This window comes from Zootoca vivipara, chromosome 6 (genome assembly GCF_963506605.1).
Source record: "Zootoca vivipara chromosome 6, rZooViv1.1, whole genome shotgun sequence".
In the NCBI taxonomy this organism is placed as follows: domain Eukaryota; kingdom Metazoa; phylum Chordata; class Lepidosauria; order Squamata; family Lacertidae; genus Zootoca; species Zootoca vivipara.
In genome coordinates this window covers 52,067,001-52,086,976 of record NC_083281.1, presented here as the reverse complement: position 1 = coordinate 52,086,976, position 19,976 = coordinate 52,067,001, and the positions used below count along the sequence as shown (strand labels likewise).

General features: G+C 39.2%; 1 protein-coding gene across 4 annotated transcripts in view; it reads left to right on the top strand.

Moving 5' to 3' along the window:
• The window catches only part of WWOX (WW domain containing oxidoreductase), a 543,814-nt gene that overhangs the window by 16,654 nt on the left and 507,184 nt on the right, over positions 1-19,976 (top strand). For all 4 annotated transcript variants that reach the window (XM_035117487.2, XM_035117488.2, XM_035117485.2 and 1 more), the window contains one exon: positions 7,496-7,602. In XM_035117487.2, coding sequence (XP_034973378.1) covers positions 7,496-7,602 — 107 coding nt within the window. The remainder of the gene's footprint in view (positions 1-7,495; positions 7,603-19,976) is intronic.

Below are 19,976 nucleotides of genomic sequence, written 5' to 3'. Positions count from 1 at the left end.
CAGCGAAAATAAAAGTGCCTTGCTTCGTATGTCCTGGTTTGGTCTCTGTTATTTGGTAGGCAGGAGACGCTTAAATTCGTCTGTTTGCCCGGATCCTTGGGCTCTCCCTGGGCAGGATCCATTTCTCTGGGTTCATAGGAACCAGCTTAAATTTTACTACAGTATTGAAAATTGAGGAACTGAAATGAAGTAAAATTCCAGGAATTTGGTTTAATGCAGGCTAATCTAATGGCATGTAGCTGAAGACACAGATTTCCAGTTGAAAAGAAAAAGCAGTGAGACATCCGTCCTGAAGTATATGAAATTCTTAAAGGCTGATGCTGCCATTTGTGATGTACTAGATTGAAGGAAGTTGACTTACAGAGATATCCATAAAGCTGAGCTTTCATTAGAAGTCTGTGTTGTTTTTGTTCACTAATATTAGCAGAGATTCAAATAAGTGCTTCAGGTTCAGCTGAAGGCTCAAGCATGTCCAGTGTAATTGGTACAACCCACTATGTTATGATTTCAGATCTATACCTAAGGTGAACAGCTTAAAAATAGGTGTTGAAACCATGACAAAAATCATGGCAGAAAAATAAACCTTCCTTGATATTACTCCTGATGGAAACTGATAGGAAGCAAAAGAAACTACGCCTCTGTAGATAAGGTACAAAAGCACTAGGAAGGTAGAAATGGGAGTCCCTAAGCAGACTTTCTGCTACCAGTTACTAAGCTAGTTCAGCTATTATTCCCAAGTAAGAAAACTCAAGCTGGAAGGGCCTCAGGTGTATTCCCTGGGCCAAAACGACTTAGTTGATGAGCAAATTGGCTCCCAAACACCGTAAACCAGAAGTAAGTGTTCTGGTTTACGAAAACATTTCAGAAGCCGAACGTCTGACACGGTTTCCGATTGAGTGCAGAAAGCTCCTGCAGCCATTTGGAAGCCACACCTTAGTTTTTGAACTGTTTCGGGAGTTGAAAGGATTCCTGGAACAGATTAAGTTCGAAAACCAAGGTACCACTGTATGCTGGTTAGAGGGTAGGTTTGATTATTACAAAGTATTTTTCTGTTTTACAATGCCATGGTGCTGTAGAAAAAGAAAAAGCAGAAATGGGAAGTTTTAATCCATTAAGAAAACATTTTGTTCTGCAAAGAGCTTTTAGTGTTTAAACTTTCACATGAAATGTTATAAAATGTTAAGGGTTCAGTAGGGATGGGGGATCAACCAAAGAAAGCCTGGTTATTGAATTAGAGGCTTTAAAAAGTTTTTGTGAAGCTTGTATTCCATCATGCTTGTATTCTTACTGCTGTTAGAAATAGGATTGTGACTAGAGGGTCAGATAAGAGTTTTTTCAACCTGAGACTAGTCGGGTCAGTCCTGTCTCAGGAGATTTTTAGGGTAGTCATTTTAAAATTTATAACACACTGCATGTTACACTGAACATTATTGCCCCAACCTGAATTTGCATGGGCATTTTAAATTCAGATTGGTTGTACTTTGTACAGTTCTCTCCTGCGTCTCCATATTCTACTTTTATTTATGTATTTATGTAATAGTTAAACAGAAAGCCAACTAGTGCAGGGGATTATTGCAAAAATATTTCATTTCCAGCTACCAGCACCATACAGGTAAAGTTACATGCATATGGAAATTTGCAAAACTTTTGGGAGATGCACGCTTTCAAACAGCACAGGAGAAGAGCCACACTCAGTAGCAGATCACATGCTTTACATTCAAAGGATTATAGGTATAATTCCTGGCATCTCCAAGTAGCTATGGGAAAGACAGTAAATAAAGTGTTCTGAGCTGAATGGATCAGTAGACTAACTCAGTATAAGTCAGCTTTACACATTTGTTTTCCTATTGCACAATTTCAGACACCTACATAGGATATAATGTCTGGGAATTTTACAGAGAAATGAACGGCTACAATTGTCATCTGAGACCCTTCTTTGTGTGCCTCCTCTGCAAAAAGTCTAGAGGGCAGCAACAGAAAACTGTCCTTTTCTGTGGCGGCTCCCTGCTTGTGGAATGTGCTCCCCAGGAAGGCTCATTACATTGCCTTCATTTAGGCACCAGGCAAAAACATTTCTCACAGGCCTTTGGCTAATTAAAGAATCTATAGCCTTTTAGATTGTGTGTGTGGAGATTATTGAGGGTTTTCCCCCCCTTATGGTATGCATTTTTGTTTTTATGTTGTAAAGCACCCTCTGATCCTCAGATGAAGAAATTTAATAAATAATAATAAATACATAAAACAACTCTGTGATTTGTATCTCTTGCTGCTATCTTGATTTACACACAAAAGCCTAAAATATCTTCTTTTCATTTTATAGAATTTGAGGAACCTAGTTCTGTTATTTTAAGAGAGTCACCTGAAAACTATTTGGGTGATGGTTAGATCTGCTTCTGGATAAAAAAATCTTTCTTCCAACACTTGTTTGCTGTCAGAGATCATTCAGTTCATATGCCTATTTAGTTGGACTAGTAATAAATTGTGAGGAGTTGGTATTACAGTATGAAACTAATTTTAAAACTAATACAAATACAATTCAGTATCAATATCAATGCTTATTTTTACTGAAACAGTAAAATGCATGACTGGCTAATAATGTTTGCAATTTTTAAGTTTCCTTGCTACATTTGCTTAGAATGGAATTAGAAAGGTTGCATGTGTTGAAACTGGATTCATCTGTGTACAATGAATTGCCCAGATAATTAAAGTTTCTCGGTACAATGAATGGCTTTTAAAAGGCAAGCAGGAAAATTGCTAAGTCTTAAATACTGTAAGCATGTAATTGCGGAGAATGGTATAACTTTATGTGGTGTCTGTTGATTCTATAATCTAAGTTATACCCTGTGTTGTAAACTAAATTTCTCTTGCCCCAGGGTGTTTCTAGAAGTGAAGCAGCCTGTGTTTAATAGCTTTTTTCCCTGGGTAAACAACATTTAAATGGATGGTGCAGCATGTTTAAAATAAAAGTGGAACAAATAGTTACCTTGTTCTGTCAATTTCTTGGTATTGATATACTTATATTATTGTCCTATTAAGTATTCATATGCTAATTCAAGTGTTTACAGTTGGAAGTCATTAAGCTGTAGTATCATGAGAACTTGGTAGGAAATTTTCTATTTGATCTATCAAAAACATGCACCAAAACCACCTAATAATGCTTGCTACTATATTTCCTACCAGTTGTCACAGGTGGAAAACTTGGCTATGGGCATTGATAATGTATTGTGGTATAGACTTTGAGAAATACAGGAAGGAATTTAGCAAAACAATTGGGCACTGCTCCTTGTGTTCTTTCTTTCTTGAATCCTATTGTTATATATGAGGGCCAAACTAGACAGTTTTAAAATAAGTGAAGGGGTTAGCCCCCTTCCTCCTGGGGGCAGTCCTGATGAACATCCCCTCCTCCACCAACCTGAAGCTACTGATAGCCTTGGAGTATTATTTAATTAATGATATTGAGTCTATGTTTTGCAAAGTTGTTGTTTGCTATGTATTTGGATGCCTCTTAAGATGTCATAACCAAATGCTGCCATATTGGTTCCTGAGATCAGGGAGCAGGTTTCTGTCTATATTCAAATACAGTTCAAGATGGGAGATTAAACATTTCAAAACTGCACTATATTTTGGTTTATTAGAATCCCTCAGCCACACTTGGAATAGTGCTGCTAGCATTAAGTAACTTGAAGTTATTAAGGTGTATATCGTGGCTAGATTGTGTTTGAGTGGGGCAGTCTGATGCTGTTTATGGAACATTCTTCAGAGCTCTCAGATTTGTTTGGGACATCTTTTGTGAGTTGTTACCCCATGAAACTTAGAAAATTCCTGGATCAATCTGAGGAGAGGATCAGAGAGCTTGCTCGTTTTCACTACATACTGCATTTAGATTGTTTTGCGTGAGTGCACACTGGAGACCTGCCTTGGTAATATGCTTTATTTACAAATATACAAGCAGAATGCAACTTGGGTACCTTGGGAGAAAGGCTCTGTGATACCTCCATTTGAAATAAAATGTATTTATTAATTAAAAGCCTTTTTTTATTCCACTCTTCAGCCATCCAAATTGGTGCTGATTGGAACAGTCATGGCAAATCTGGTGAAGGACCACCAGTGGGGCAACAATATCTTCAGGGACCTGTTACATCAAAAAATGGGTTGTCATGACAAAGTCACATTTCAGTCTGCCATCAAGATTCAGAATGGTGCCTGGCATCCAAACTTCAACAAAGACTGCCCGCCCCCACCTTGAAAACCTTCATGCCAAGTTTGGCAACTGTGTTTCGAGAGGAGGCCAAACCTATAGAGAACGAACAGACAGACAGACAGGGAATCCGCTTTCCAAAATACATGGTTGATTATATGATAGGGATTTGATTTTTTCCTATTGAAAAAGGGGCAAATATGCAAAAAAATTCAATGTCATAATACTCTAATTTCAAATTCTACTGTCAAATTCCAACTGCCAATGTACCTCGAAGTTAGTTTTACAATTGTATCAGTCACTTTTATGTTAGCCTAGTTTTAACATTAAAAAGCTCACATCTTCAGCTATTTTTCCCATGCCTCAATTTCCCTTCTGTATAAGAACCCATTTACCATTTGGAACCACCCATAAACAAGGTGCTCAAGGGAGCACCCAAGGGTCAAATGGCCAATACAACGCCATGAAAACTGAGCATTTTAGTGAGCAGTCCCAGTGAGCACCAAATGTCACACCATAACATTTTATTCAGGGACCAAGGGTGTTGTCACTTTGTCAATCCAATTTCTCTGTTCTTAATTGAGTTTTCTTTTTTAAAATACAATTGTAATTGCATTTTAATGTGTGTTTATTATGTAAGCCACACTGAGGGCCCCTAGAGTGGAGTAGGAATCATAATAACAAATCATATGAGCATGTCTCCAAGTCACTCCCCTGGGATACGTAACAATTCTTTCTACATAGCTTACAAGTCTGGGTTAGAAAAATACGGGACCACAGCAGATCGGCACCGGAAGTTGCGTAGGAGCAACTTCCGGTGCCAGCGCTGCCCGATTTCCAGCCCAGGAGCCGAGGCTCCATGAAGGTTGCCCAGCCACCCAGCCAGCCCTCTCCTCTTCCCTCAGCCCTCTTCCCTTTTCCTCACGGAGGCTCCGGAAAGGACCTCCGGCATTCACCTCCTTCCCTTCTCAGTCTGTTCGCAAATGCAGCAGCAGCAGGAGCAGCCAGCAGATGAGAGGTGTGCCAAACACACACGCGTGCCACGAGCACGCGCGCTCGCGCGCACACACACACACACAGCCTCCTCAGCCAGAGGCGATCCCGCTCGCCTCCTCTCCCCGGATTCTGCCTGCGCCTCGAGGGGTGCAACAGCCCTGCTGCCCTACCTGCTCCCTTCTCGCTTGCATTCCTTGAAGCCAAAACCCCCCGCACGCGGGCGCGCAAACTCCTTTAAGTTCCCTGGCACGAGCTGGCTGGCGAGATTGAAATATTGTGTTGCTACCGCTGGCTTTTTTCCTTCCCTCCCCCCTCAGGAGGAATCCGCCACCCATTCCCTCCCTGAGCTGGGGGGGGGGAGCCTGTTGGAGAGGGACAGAAAAGCAGCCGATCCGAAGAGCGCACACGCTCCTCTGCCGCCGGGCGGGGGGGGGGGATAGGGGCCACGTGGAAGGGGCTCCCCAGGAGGAGGGCATCTCCTCTCCTTCCCCAATATTACATTAATAAAGAGGAAAAAGGCACGGTGAGGGGAGGGGGCTTGGAAAGGGATGTGTTTGTAGCAGCAGCCGCGGCAGCAGCAGCTGGGGAGGAGGAGGGCGAGCATTGATGGTGTAATAAAATAATAAACTGAAATCCTGGAGCTTGATGGGGGGGACGGGGAAGCAGAGCTTGAGCACGAGGGACGGGGGACGGGACAGACCTGGAGAAGTGCGCTCGGTGCAATGCAAAAAAAACCCAAAACACGCACATGCACACCCACACACCCTCCCCTTCTTGAACGTCCGGGTCTTGCAGAAAGGAGATCATAAAGGAGGGAGGGGGAGGAGGAGGAGGAGGAGGAGGAGGAGGAGGAGGAGGACAGGAAGAAGAAGAAAGGGAGAAGAGATTGATCATTTTGGATTTTCAAGAGATCATTTTTATTACAGTGGGTGTTTGAAAAGCAGGCTCTGAACATTATCCACCGATAAAGGGGGTGGAGGGTTGGGAGGGGAGAGAGAGAGAGGCACAGGCTGCTGCTGCTGCTGCTAGAGGAGCCCGCCAGCAGCCACCGAGCGCTTCCCTCCGTCACCTCCATAGAGATTGGACCAGCTCACCGCCGCTTCTAGCGCGTACTGAGACAGCCCCACTAACTTAATTACACAGTGCACAGCCAAACCCTCCTTAGCATGCCGGCTACCAATCCCTGAGGGAGACTCTGCCAAGGCGGCCAATCACAAGGAGAGAAAGGGGCGGGCACAGAGCTGAGGAGGTGGACGAGGTACGGTTGGTTGACGGGAAAGAGCACCACATTCACAAAGACGGGCACAGTCTCGAGAAATCGTGGTCATTACGGGATATTTCGCCGTACGGGATGAAGCCGGGAATGGCTTTAAAAAACGGGGGTTTCCCGGGGAAATCGGGAGACTTGGCAGCTATGTCTTTCTAGCAAGTTATTTCTTGAATCCACTTCTCAAGTCCCTCTGCAATGCATTTGGGTGGATGGTGACTGTTAAACGATATCAGGTAGAGAAAAGACTCACTTAAGTTCCATGTATGCTTGGTACTGACATGGTAAAGAAGTGACTTGAATAAGAGTCAAAGTGAACCTTTTTCTCACCTTCATTTCAAGCCAATTGAGTATTTTGAGTATGCCTTCTTCCATATGAATTTTATGTATACAGTACTGAGATAATCTACAGGCTCTGCTCCTGTAGGTTAGGTGTGTCGCTATGAATATTACTCCATTTCTCTTGTGCTGCTTCAACTGTGCCAACATTCACTCCTTGCAGCAAGTTTGATTACACTTAGATTGTTGCTAAAATCTCTAAATTTCCTAAAAACTTTGTTTTTTTTAAGAATTGTTTTTATTTTAAATTATTTTGCACTAGGCAGAAAAAATACATAATTAAAAACAATACTTGAAGCATAATGATACATATTAAAACTACAATTAAAAATCACAAGCAAAGGGGGAATCAAAGCAGAGAATACCAGCATTTAAAAATCAGATTCACAAAACTATGCCTAAAAATGGCTTATAAAAAATAATAGACTTGGCTGTTGGCCAAATGTAATGTTGCTATTTTGAATATATACCTCTATTTCAATTTGGTTTTATTCTAATTCCTTTATTGGTTTTCAGTTTTTGAACTTTAACGGGAGAGTATGGTAAAAACATTTTGACTCAATAATCAATATACTGTATTGTAGTATGCAGATAGAATCCTGATATTTCCAGTGTCTTGGTTGTTAGTTAATACCTGCTGCTTAGCTTTAAATTCTGATTCTTACTTTATGTTCTTAATATGTGTTTTGTTGTAGGCTTTGAAACAGCCAAGTCGTTTGCGCTACATGGTGCACATGTCATCCTTGCCTGCCGAAATACGTTAAGAGCTAATGACGCTGTCCAACGCATCATGGAAGAATGGGTAAGAGAAGGTATTTCTTGGCACCAATAAGTATTGTAGAAAGGTCAAAAGCTCTTGAAAAGAAAGTGCTCAAAAGAGTGGGAGGGTTGTATCAAAGGAAAGATCTCTTGCAACCATAGCCATGATTAATACTAGCTATAGGTTGTTGCTCTTAACCCTGGGTAAAATTCCAAATGTATTTTGATACCAATTTTTATCTGTCTGATGTGCACCCTAACCCTGAAGATTGGCTTGGGGGGCACTGGTAAGAGGTAGGGTCGAAACTACCTGAACTATTGTCTTTTTCGTCACTGCTTGATTACGTGAGAGAGAGCTTTTTGGTTGTAGAGCCTGTGGAATGCTCTCTGGACCAAGGGCTACCTGGTGCTGACACTGGCATCTTTTGACACCAGGTTAAGACTCGTGCTTTTCACCTGGCCATTTGATGGAATTTGAGCCAGCTGAGTCATGGCTTTATGCTACTGCTTCTCTGGGTTGCTGATTAGTGTACCTCTGCCCAATGGAAAGCTGGTGTTTTATGTATTGATTTGAAGGTTTAAAATTATGGTGGTTGTTAACCATTTTGTATGTTTTTAAAATGGATTGTAAGTCACCCTGAACCTGCTTTGCATTGTATGACTATCTAATAAAATAAATAAATAATACTGCGAGCAGGGAAGATGTATGCCATTATTTATTGGTGTGTATGGTAGTTTGCAGAACGCGGGTGGCGCTGTGGATTAAAGCACAGAGCCTAGGGCTTGCCGATCAGAAGGTCGGTGGTTCGAATCCTTGCAACGGGGTGAGCTCCCGTTGCTCGGTCCCTGCTCCTGCCAACCTAGCAGTTCAAAAGCACGTCAAAGTGCAAGTAGATAAATAGGTACCGCTCCGGCAGGAAGGTAAACGGTGTTTCCTTGCGCTGTTCTGGTTCACCAGAAGCGGCTTAGTCATGCTGGTCACATGACCTGAAAGCTGTACGCCGGCTCCCTCGGCCAGTAAAGCGAGATGAGCACCGCAACCCCAGAGTCGTCCATGACAGGACCTAACAGTCGGGTTCCTTTACCTTTATGGTACTTTGCAGTGAAACAAGGTCCCTGTTCTAAGAAGCATGCATTTTAATTTTTTACACAATCATTACCTGTTGTGTTTTTGTGTGAAGCTTCTGCAATTTTTACAGAGACATGTAAATAATGAAAATATTGCAACTGTCAATAAAGAGACATACCATATTTGGAACTAACTAAATAGATAAATAAGTATTTCAAAGACTGCTGATTAGCTTTCCGTTTAGAACCAGCACTAATTTTGCCATTATTGGTTGTTGTTGTTTAGTCATTTAGTCGTGTCCGACTCTTCGTGACCCCATGGACCATAGCACGCCAGGCACTCCTGTCTTGCACTGCCTCCCGCAGTTTGGTCAAACTCATTATTGGCTACTGTACTGTTAATAATGTGGGTTAAATACATTGCTGAGTAATTCTTTAAAATGTATGACTTAAAATGGAGCTGTCTAAATGGATCTGGTTCTTGTGAAAAAGTTTGGTACATCATTATAAACTTCATTTTCATGTCTTCATTTGGTTCACTTGAGGACCTGAATTTACATTGAATGATAACCTAATATGACCACAAAGGTTACTAGCCTACGCTTCAGCTGGTCATGGAGAAAAAGGCTTTCTTTCCTACACAGGTAGCATGAAAACCAGCTGAGCAGGGACAGAATTATCTTGCTAGCCTGCATGGAATTCCTAGTTGCCTATGGTGATCAGCTAAATTGTTAAATGCAAAACTGTTTTACACCCACCAAAGGTTATGATTATCTCTAGGTAATTAGTGGATTAAATGAGTGTGTATATGAAAATACTCAACCTGAAATTTCAAAGAATATCATGTTGGATTAAGAGATTTGATTTATTGCTTATATAACTTTTTTTCTGGACCTTTGAAATGAACCATGAACCCAACTTTTGAAACAGCCTTATAATAACCCTACAACGTTGTGAAGATTTAGTCGCTTCACAGTTTACATAGCAATTGTGTTTGTCACTACATTGGTGTTTTCTGCAATAATATATGGTAATAATATATGGTAATATATGGTAAAACGTTTGGCAGCATACACGAGAACCACACCTGGCCATGGTTCCCTGATGTGTGACTTGAGATGGCTGTATCCGTTTCATGCTTAATGTGAAGCTGTTGTTAGATTTGAGTTTAATGCACCTATCTCATCATTGCAGTATGAATTGAGCATTTCTGGGAATGAATTGAAGAACAAAGGTCCCACATTGTCTTTGTTTCAAATTACTTCAGAAAAAAAATGCATTTTATTTATTAACCATTCCCCACTCCTAATTGTTTTCAGTACAATCTCATCTGTAAAGTGGGTAGCTAGAGCACCTTCAATGCATCTTTGTAATGACTTTGTTGTTGTTTATTGAGAGGGACTAATTAACTTTGATTATTGCACTAATATTATGGCACTTTGACAGTCCCTCAGATTTATGACTCTGGGAAAATAAACAAATGAAATGCAGGTGCTGGAGCAGAAAGAATAAGTTATTACTGAACTTTAATTACTTGAAATGTGTAACTAGGAGAGAATTAGTTGATGAATTACAGAATGCTTAATATTTACATCAAAATGCAAGCAATCTTGGGTAGGAGATTAAAGACAGTAGCTACTTAAAGTTAAGATTTTTTTTTTACAAAAATCTATTTGATTAATTTTAGCAGATTGGTACTGCTATTAAAATGCTGAGGCCTATGATCATACATACATATATCTATAACTCGTGATGCCATTGTCTGATTTGCTCTGATATTACAATAGGACATTGTTGCCCACCTCCTGACTACTATTGACTTATCTTCTACATCTACTACATCATAGATGCTAGCAGTTGAAGAGACAGGAGAGACCTTAGAACATGAATTATGAAATAGCAACAGAAATATATTCAAAGCAAACAGTTGGCTTCTCAACAGTTGTAATGTTCTGATTGGAATAGCTCAATTTAATAATTTGATAATGGTGATAAGACATGTGTTCTGAGAATTGAATTAAATGTAAATTTTATATGTATATTTGACACAAATGTTCTTTTACATTTATATCAGTAGTGCCACAAAGCAATAGGCATTTGGATGAAAATATTGTTTATATCCTTCACTTCCAGTATATGAATAAGCTTTGCAAAAAAAAAAAAGTGATCCTGATAAACCTGACTTTAAATTTGGCATAATAATCCATAAAATGCAACGTGTCACAGTAGGTATGGTGTAAAAAATCAAAAACAAACTTCCAGAGGATGATTAAACTATGTTTTTGGAGGCAAAGCACATGCACACATGTTCTCTCCCCCCCTCCCCCTCCCCCGGTCACCTGTAGCAAAACAAGTCCCTTTTTTTTGGTGCCGAGCTTGTCAGTTTTGTGGTAAAGCCACTGTTCAAAAACTTGCCAATGTTGTCTCTCGTACAGTGGCAGACTGGGATGCCAAGACCTGTTGGTGGGGGATACATAAATTGAAAGGAAAGTAATATCTGATTAAAAATGGAATACAAAAGAGATGTACCTTGACTATAATTCATTTGGTTTATTCATAAATATTAAACTCTGCCTTGAATTCACTGAGGTTGAATTCTTAATCCCACAGTTAATGCCTGTAGTTCCAGAGCTAGTGTGGTTCAGATCCCTGTGTGGTTCATGTCAGCCTTGAAGCTTACTACACTGCCTTGAGCTATTTGCCTAATCCTGTGTTTAGATTACTGCAGTGCATTCTATGTGGTGCTGCCCTTGAAGAGTGTTTGAAAGCTATGGATGGTGCAAAATGTTGCATTGGTCCCATTTTGCTTACATTCAAGTGTAAAAAAAACAAAACACATTCCATATGGCTTTTAATGGTTTATATCACGTGAATCTTTGATTCTGCTTCTCATGGTTTTAAAAGATTTTCTGCTCTGCTCTTTGGTTTAGTATTTAAAGTTGGTTCTAATGTTTTGTTTTTGTATACAGCCTTTGGTGACCATTGTGATGTAGTGGCTGATGGCAGCCATTCCATCAGGCTGCAGCATAGAGAGATTAGAAGCTGGGCCAGCTCACTGACACAGCTGAGAGACCAACAGGTTTTCGCTCCTTAATTCTCACTGATAGTTACAATAGCTTTGTAACATAAATAGTGCCCTAGTTTTATTCCCCCCATCTTCCCTCCCAGTCCCTTCGTTTCGCCCCCTGAAGGCCCCTTCAAAATTGGGTGGGGGTGGGGGCGGACGGACGGACTGTCAAGGCCTCAACTTCATGGACTTGGAGCACCTGCCTGGATTCAAATCCCTGCTCCGCTCTGAAGCTTGCTGAATGACCATGGTCCAGATCTCTCTCTCAGCCTAACCTACCTCACAGGGTTGTTGCAAGGTTAAAAGATGGAGACCATGAGACTACTGTTGGACCCCCTAAAGGAAAAAAATAATTAAAATATCTGCATGTGAGAGGTGTATGTGTAGTGTTTTCCACAATTCCTGGATGTTTAGGTGGTTTATTGTGTCTTAAAACCCGAAGAAAGCATTTCTGTTTGATTTCCAAATTGCCATGAGGTTTTCATTGCATATTGGAGGCTGTTATCAGTTTAAAACTGTTACAATTTCTTGTGCTGGAAAAAAAAAAGGAAATTAGAATTTTAGAGCTATGATTCATTTTAATCAGAAATTGTCAAGCATAAATCTCTTCTTGAGTAGTGGGAAAGACCCTAAAGCGAGCAGTAAAAAAATATCAATACTTTGCAAAGGAGGAATGATTGTTCCAATTCACAGCTTAATTGACTTTAAGGCTTAATGAAAAACACTCTGGCACAGTTTGTAAACACATTTGCTCAGGAGAAGGCTGAAATCCTATCCCATGAGCTGAAGAACTCAGGGGCTTATTCTGTATTATATTATTGACACCATTGAATGAAAGAGTAATGATTGAGTAGGGTTTTCACAGCTCCCGACTGTATCCATCTCTTTAAGAAATACTTCAGAATATATACAAACAGAATTATAGAGTTGGATCCAAAAGATGATTATAAGAAAGCAAACATTTACTAGCACTATTTTGCAAATGCATAATGTTTACATAGTTCTACAATGGGAAGATAGGTTTTGTTTGTTTGTTTGTTTTGCTACTTCTAGAGCAAGGGTGCTCACACTTCCTACTCCCAGGGCCCACTAGAGATGACTGAAAATCAGTCTCATCAATCATAAAATGGTGGTGCAGGGCGGAAGAGTCACAATATGGTATGAGTGGGAGTTAAAATTGGGCACAATCAGCTGGCAAATACATACATTGCTTCCTACTGATATCTAATCCATTTTTGGAAATTGCTAAATCATTGGCCACTGCATTTTCCTTGCAGCACAGAGTTCCAACAGCTAAGCTTTCCTCAAGCCTCCTCATTTTAGGCAAAATTTGCTGAGAGGCTCTAAAAACTATACTGTACCTTAATATCCTTTATTGTATTCAACAGCCAGATCCAAGTTTTGATAGTGGTCCGGTCCAATTCCTTAGCTTTTCATGTCATTCCTGTTATATCTGTATACTCTACGTTTAGAGATATAATGCACAAATTAAATAGCTATCCAGTTTGTATTCTGAGAATGAGATGGTTTGAAGAATTTAGATCAGCACTTTTATGCCGCTTTTAGAATATGGAACTTTCAAATTCTGAGTATAAATTAGCCTTCTTTGGACTGCTGAAGTCATTCATTGTAATTTAGAGTATCATTCTTTGTAATTCTGTAACATCATTTAAGACGGCTGTGGGGAATCTTTCACCCTCTATATGTTGCTGGACGAACATCCCTGCCGTTTGACATGCTTGCTGGAGCTGCAACATCTGGAGGGCCAGAGGTTCTTCACCCCTGATGCAAAACAATGCAGTCAGCCACAGCATTTCTCAGTCAGCCACAGCAACAAACATGTTATTCCTGAAAACGTGGTTGCTATCATCACTATATTGCCAGTCATGCCTCAGTCCCCATCCTAACTTTGTATACATTCTTATCAGAATGAGTCTATGAGAAGGCTTTGTTTGCCTTTATTGACATCATCACATAGACAAATCTGTGGCATGTTGACTGTTTTTATTCACTGTTTGATCCCTGATTGGCTGGAATAATGCAAGAAAAGCCTTTCCAAGTTAAAAGATTAAAATGGCAGAAAATTAGTGGCAGATCAAGGAAACGGTGACTGCAATCATACACAAAGATGACCGGAATAGCAGACGGCTGGGTTTCTCCTTGGAACTTTTGGTCATGCCTTCCATTGTTGACAATATCAACAACTGAACCTCAGGAACATTAAGTGAAGCACTAGGTTTTTTTAATGATCTGTAAGTAAATGAATGTGTTAAAAAGCAAATGGGCAAATTAAAGCAATTTAACAGCTTCACAAACAACTGCATGGATGAACTGTTGAGATACACTTTTTTCCCCTTGTACTATAAACATATGGCATGAATTTGCTTCTCTCATTACAGATGCTGAGAGAAGGGAAAGACAAATATTTATAGTACGTTCATGTTTTACAGTAAAAACACTGTTCAGTTTGTTTATACAGTTCCACTGTTACAGTTTTTATGGTTGGTAATGAAACCACTGTAAAATAGGGTCTGAATTATATAGCAGATGTGTTGAGCCTTTTGCACTCTGAAAGGCTGGCCCATTGTTGAATTGTGGATATCATTTATACCAAATCAATGTCCTGAGAACAGCTGAACTGTTTCAGACCTTTGTCTGTGTGTATCACTAGCCTTGTACTACCAACATAATAAAGATGTGATTTTTATGATCCAAATAAATGCAGCAATTTTCTTAAAAGTAATTAGATTTTGAAATACAAAAGCTGCCTCTCTGGTTCATGTGGGTAAGCAGAAGATACTTTAAAAGATTTGGTAGGCACTTTTCAAGAGTCTTATGGAGGTGTTCCAAAAAGGTTAAGTGATATAATGTTACTACTTGAATTTTTCACCATTAGATTTTGGTGATTTACAAGGAAGTGTATGTATTAAGCCTATGGCCAAGTGAACATACAGGAACTTCCCTCTTTCCTTTTGTGGGCAGGAGCTTATGTCCAATATAGAATTAAGACTCTGCTCACTTGAGGGAACAGGACTCACTGGTGTTTATCTGCATTGGAGTACCTTAGTCATTTATTCATATCATTTAATATACGGTATATTGAAGTTTTCAAAATTGTAAAAATTGAATATTTTAAATCTCTCTATTTAAAACTTCAGATACAAAACCTGACACAGGAGTTAATGGTATAGATGGGTTTGGATGCTGTTTCGAGTTCAAGTCTGCCTCAGATTGGGAGAAGGGGACAGGAATGTGCACAGTAGATCTCTGCAGAATGCCAACAACATTGGGGTTGTGTGTATAAGTCTACATATAAACGAATGCACACATGCCAGATTCATTCTTGCATAAAGCAAATTCTGCTTATAATTTAATTTTTGAAGAAGTAAACTTGCCAGTTCTAAATTTCTTAAGTCTCTCTACTATAGTACTGGCAATATAAGCATGCTACATATTCCATAATGAAGACCAACTTAGCTTACGGTAAATACACTACTAAGTGTTTATAGTACATTTCATACTTTACATGATTCCTTTTCTAATTCTGCTTATCTTTTCATTCTAATTCCCTAAAGGACATATAAAAGAACCCCTAAAGAGAGTAATTACTGCTCTACTTCTTAACCAAGGCTGCTTCTGCAAAGAGAAATCTGAGCTGCTTTTTAACGAAGGCAGTTTTAAATAAAAATGCAAATAAGCTGCTTTGTAACCACATTATTTACCCACCTAGCCTCTTATTACCATGTTTGTATTGTTGGCAAACACTATTTACAGTCGTGTAGAAATTAACATTACTGGTCCTGAGGAAAGATTGTTGAGGGTAGGTTGTGCTTTGGAACCAATTAGGGTGAACCTTGTCTCCGTTGTGACTCATGGGAGAAAACATAGCCTTGCAATGTCAAATAATAACATTAACTCAGACTATGCAGGCATACCACCGTAATTATATTATTGGCCTTATTTTGCTTCTGCAGTGCTTTTCATTGTCTGCATTTTAAAACCATCCAGCAGAAGAATTTCTGGGGAGTGGCCTAATACATGGTGTGATTAGTTTCAATGGGAAGTCCGGGAGAAAAATGAGCCCAGCCCATTTTTGCTCAATTGAATTCAATGTGAGTCTTTAAAAATCTACTAACAGATTTTTTTCTGTTTCTGTTTCTAACATAGAATTATTTTCTCTGTTGAAAAATAATTTTGAAGACACCCTTAGAATTCAGCAAACTTGATTGGTGTTAGGAGAATGTTATCAATAAAGCAGAATTTTCACACAGTGAAAGCAGCTACTTACTTCCATGCTATACAGAAAATGAATATTTCTTAAAATCTGAGATGAACCACATTTAAAGGTTACATAATCTACATTAAGAGACTGAGACAGAGTTATTGAAACTCATGAAACATTTCCCTTATAAACTGAGGAGGGTAGAAGAGGGGCTGTAGTCCACCAAAGGACCAATTGGGATTCTTGCAATAATTCTGGCCTAATGGACGTTGAAACATTGTTGCTCTTAAAACAGAGTATGTACACTGTATTGCTTAACTGTTGACAGTTAAGTGGTGCTGGGCCAAAGTCTCAGCTTTCACAGTCATTTGTGTAGACTGAAATTTGAGGGACATTGAGGCTTTATTGATGGCTTGGTTTTTTTATTGGTGGGGGGGCGGGGAACTTATGCAGAATGCTCTTGCTTCTGTAAGCTTCATATCTTCCTCAAAACACAAATCTCAGCTTCCCTTTCTGCCCTCATTTTACCACCCACTATCTATCTCCCCCACAAAATGAGGCTGAGTTCAAAGTTTTGGCCCAGATGCACACTTGTCGATTTAAAACTTGATGGTGAGCCGCATAGATTTTGGTTTAAAACCAACCAACTATGCAGGAATGAAGTCAGCCCACTCCTGTTAGAGTAACAGGTGCTGATTTTAAAACATTGCTTTGTTCTGTTCCCAGAAGCTCATTACATCCCAGTGGTTAATAAAGTTGGACTTCAAGACATGTGTTGAGAGTCCAACTAGCCTCAAGTGAATCTTTCTTCCTCAGGATTGGTTTCCCATCTGTAAACTGGGAGTAATAGCAGCCTATTCTACAGGGTTGTTGTAAGAATAAATGAGATGAGAAAATGTGGCGTTTCCAAGGCCTTGGGGATTGCTCAGGTTATAAATCTAAATTAAAAAGCACTTCTTGTGATTGGTTTAGAAAGTATAGTGCAAATGAATGACATCCAAATTTGTGAAGCTTTCCATCTTTGAAAGAAAATAAAATAAAAAGAAAGATGGTGCAAGAGGAAGTCAGAAATGCTGTGGGGGTTGTGGGGGTGTCTTTTTAAAAGATCTGGCACTGTATTAAGTACAGCTAGATTGATGTTATGTGTGTGTTGGGAGTACGCCCGAGATATAACTGTCCATTCATTACAAAATGACGTAAAGTAAAAAAATCTTTACATTGCTCTTTTCTGTTTTATGTGCTGTAAGGAAGCATTTCACATATATGCTAAAGGGGAAAGAAAATATTCTTTTCGAATGCAGGCCCATGCTATTAAAAATGTTTTCTTGCTTCAGTTCTGACTTTCCATGTGAGTACTGTGGGCCAGGAAGGATTGCTGTCAATCGGAACTTTAAATGGAAAGGTGAAACATTTAGAGAAAGTAAAGTAAACTGTGTTTCCCGTTGGTTCCACAATCCTTTATGTTCAGGACATATTTATAACGGAAATTAGATTGGAAATTGAATCTAAATTGTCCCCCCCCTTTTTTGCGAAACTTCTATTAATTCAGCCTAGTGGAAGATTCTCAGTGCATCATTTTTGTGAGAATAGTTTTATTACTTGCATATAACTTTATAAGGAGGTGGTAAAAATAAGTTATAGCATAGTGAGTTTTTTCAGAGTTGTTTCCCCTTTCTTGTTCCTATTTCATGTGAGATAGCTGAGATATGCTTCAATGTTAAATATGACTGTTTAATAAAAATATTAAGTTACCATGATTGTATGGTTGAGAGGCCTATGAAAAATTCACGGGAGCTTTGCTTTGTGTTGACTCAGAACTGTCATTCATCAGGCAATTTGGATGTAACACCAAATCAGAGTGTGAGCAAATTGATTAGCAAACTAGATTTTCAGATTCTAGTTTGCTGGCCATTCTCAGTTCATACTGTTGATTTGCACACAATACCAAACCATGGTCAAGCTTTGCAAATTATGGTTTGATATTATTGTGTTATTATCTAAGCAGTGTTATTATCCATCTGTTTTTTACAGGTGTAAAAAATAGGTGTAAATGGGAAGCTAATACAGTACTCATATTAGTTATGAGTATCTCATGCATCCACTTTTGGGTGCTCCCTGTGATGTGCAAAGCCACTCAAAATGCAACAGAGATCATGTGTTCAGGACTCTCCCTCTTCTAATACTAGAATTCAGGGACATCCAATGAAGCTAAATAGGGACATCTAATGAAGACCCTGTGCTTTATAGTGGTTAGAGTGTTGGACCAGGACCTGGGAGACTAGGGTTTAAATCCCCTCCATGAAGCTCACTGGGTGAGCTTGGGCTGACCTTTATTCCTCAGCCTAGTCTACCTCATAGGGTTTTTGTGAGAATAAAATGGAGAGGGAGAGAACCATGTATGCTACCTTGAGCTCCTTGGAGGAAAGGCTATAAATGTAATAGTAAATTAAAGTAGAGGTTGGATGGTCATCTATCCCGGATGCTTTAGTTGAGGGGGTTGAACTAGATTGTAGGGGGGTTGGTCTAGATGATACTTGGTAACCTTTCCAACTCTGCAATTCTATGATTCAATGAAAACGTTGGAAGATTTGGGACAGACAGAAGAAAGTACAAAAGAAAGTAGTTAAACTCTGGATTTTGCTCCCTCCCACAAGATGCAGTGATTTGGATTGCTTTAATGGAGGCTATGCAAATAATTGAGAATAAGGCTATGTTATAGTGCCAGTTTCAGAGCAGTATGCCTGTTAATACCAATTGCTGTGAATCACAAGTGGGGAGAGTGCTGTTGGCAGTAAGGTTCTGCTTGCAGGCTTCCCATAGGCATCTGGTTGGTCACTGTGAGAACAGGGTGCTGAACTAGATAGGTCTTTGGCCTGATCCAACATGCATCTTGTTCTTAATTGCTCCTGTTACCGTATATCCTCTTATGTGTACACTAAATGGTGATAGGTGAATATACTTAGGAAAATTATGCCCCCTTATCATGCAGTGAGATAAATGAAGTCCAGTTGCTCCAGAACTGATTTCATAATACTAGTGACAATATTTATTATTGTTGAATCTGCTCATTAACTTTGACATGTTTAATATTCTGTGGTTATAAACAACGGAATAAATATATGCACTCATTTCTAATTAATTTGTGTAATTATGTTTTATAATCTAGGTGCTTGAAAAGCCAGAACTCTGTACACCCCATTACTGTGTTGCAGCTAATAAAAAATATAGATTGAAATAAATCTTGAAACTTACTTTAATTGTAAGTATAGATTAGCTGTAAATTATATCTTTGTGATGTTTATTTTTAATTCTGCAGTGCTGCAGATTTGCAGAACATACCAATTAGTGTAGTTATTCTAAATAATCTTGAATTAATTACTGTAAATGTTAAATGCTATTTCTTTGACAATTAAAATCACAGTGCTGAGTTAAGATTTAAAAAGCAGAGCCAGAAATAAAAGCAAAGATGAAACTAGGTGATAACAATAGAGCTGACCTCAAACTTATTCTGCAGAAGTCTCATTTAGGTCAACTGAAAAATAATGCACCCCAAATGATTGGGAAGGAATTCAACAATTCTACCAGCTCACATTTTAAAAGTGATGCTTGTTTGGAAATAGATGTCTTCTGGGGAGGGTGGGGTATAAATAAAAATTTATTATTATTATTAAATTAAATATTGTTGTTTTCTGTAATGAAAGTAAGCTACACTATATTTTAAGGAGGAATAAATTGTTATGATGATTATAACTAGCTAAATAATGTGTAAAATTCATTGTTAAAACGAGCTGCAATGAGCAAAGGCTGTGTCACATGTTGGAGATTTAAGAGGGAAATGCATGTTCCATCATGTCTTCCTTATAAGATTGCAGAGGTACCTGACCAACCACTGTTGAAGACAGAATGCCTGGCTAGAGACATTCTGGTGTAAGGCAGCTGGGGAAATTGACAGCTTGGCTCAGACACATGATGCCTTGCTATTACCATGGCAACTTAAAAGCTGTTGCCCTAATCTTCGATACCACTGCTGCAGTTGTCCAGGAATGATACTATAGCTTCT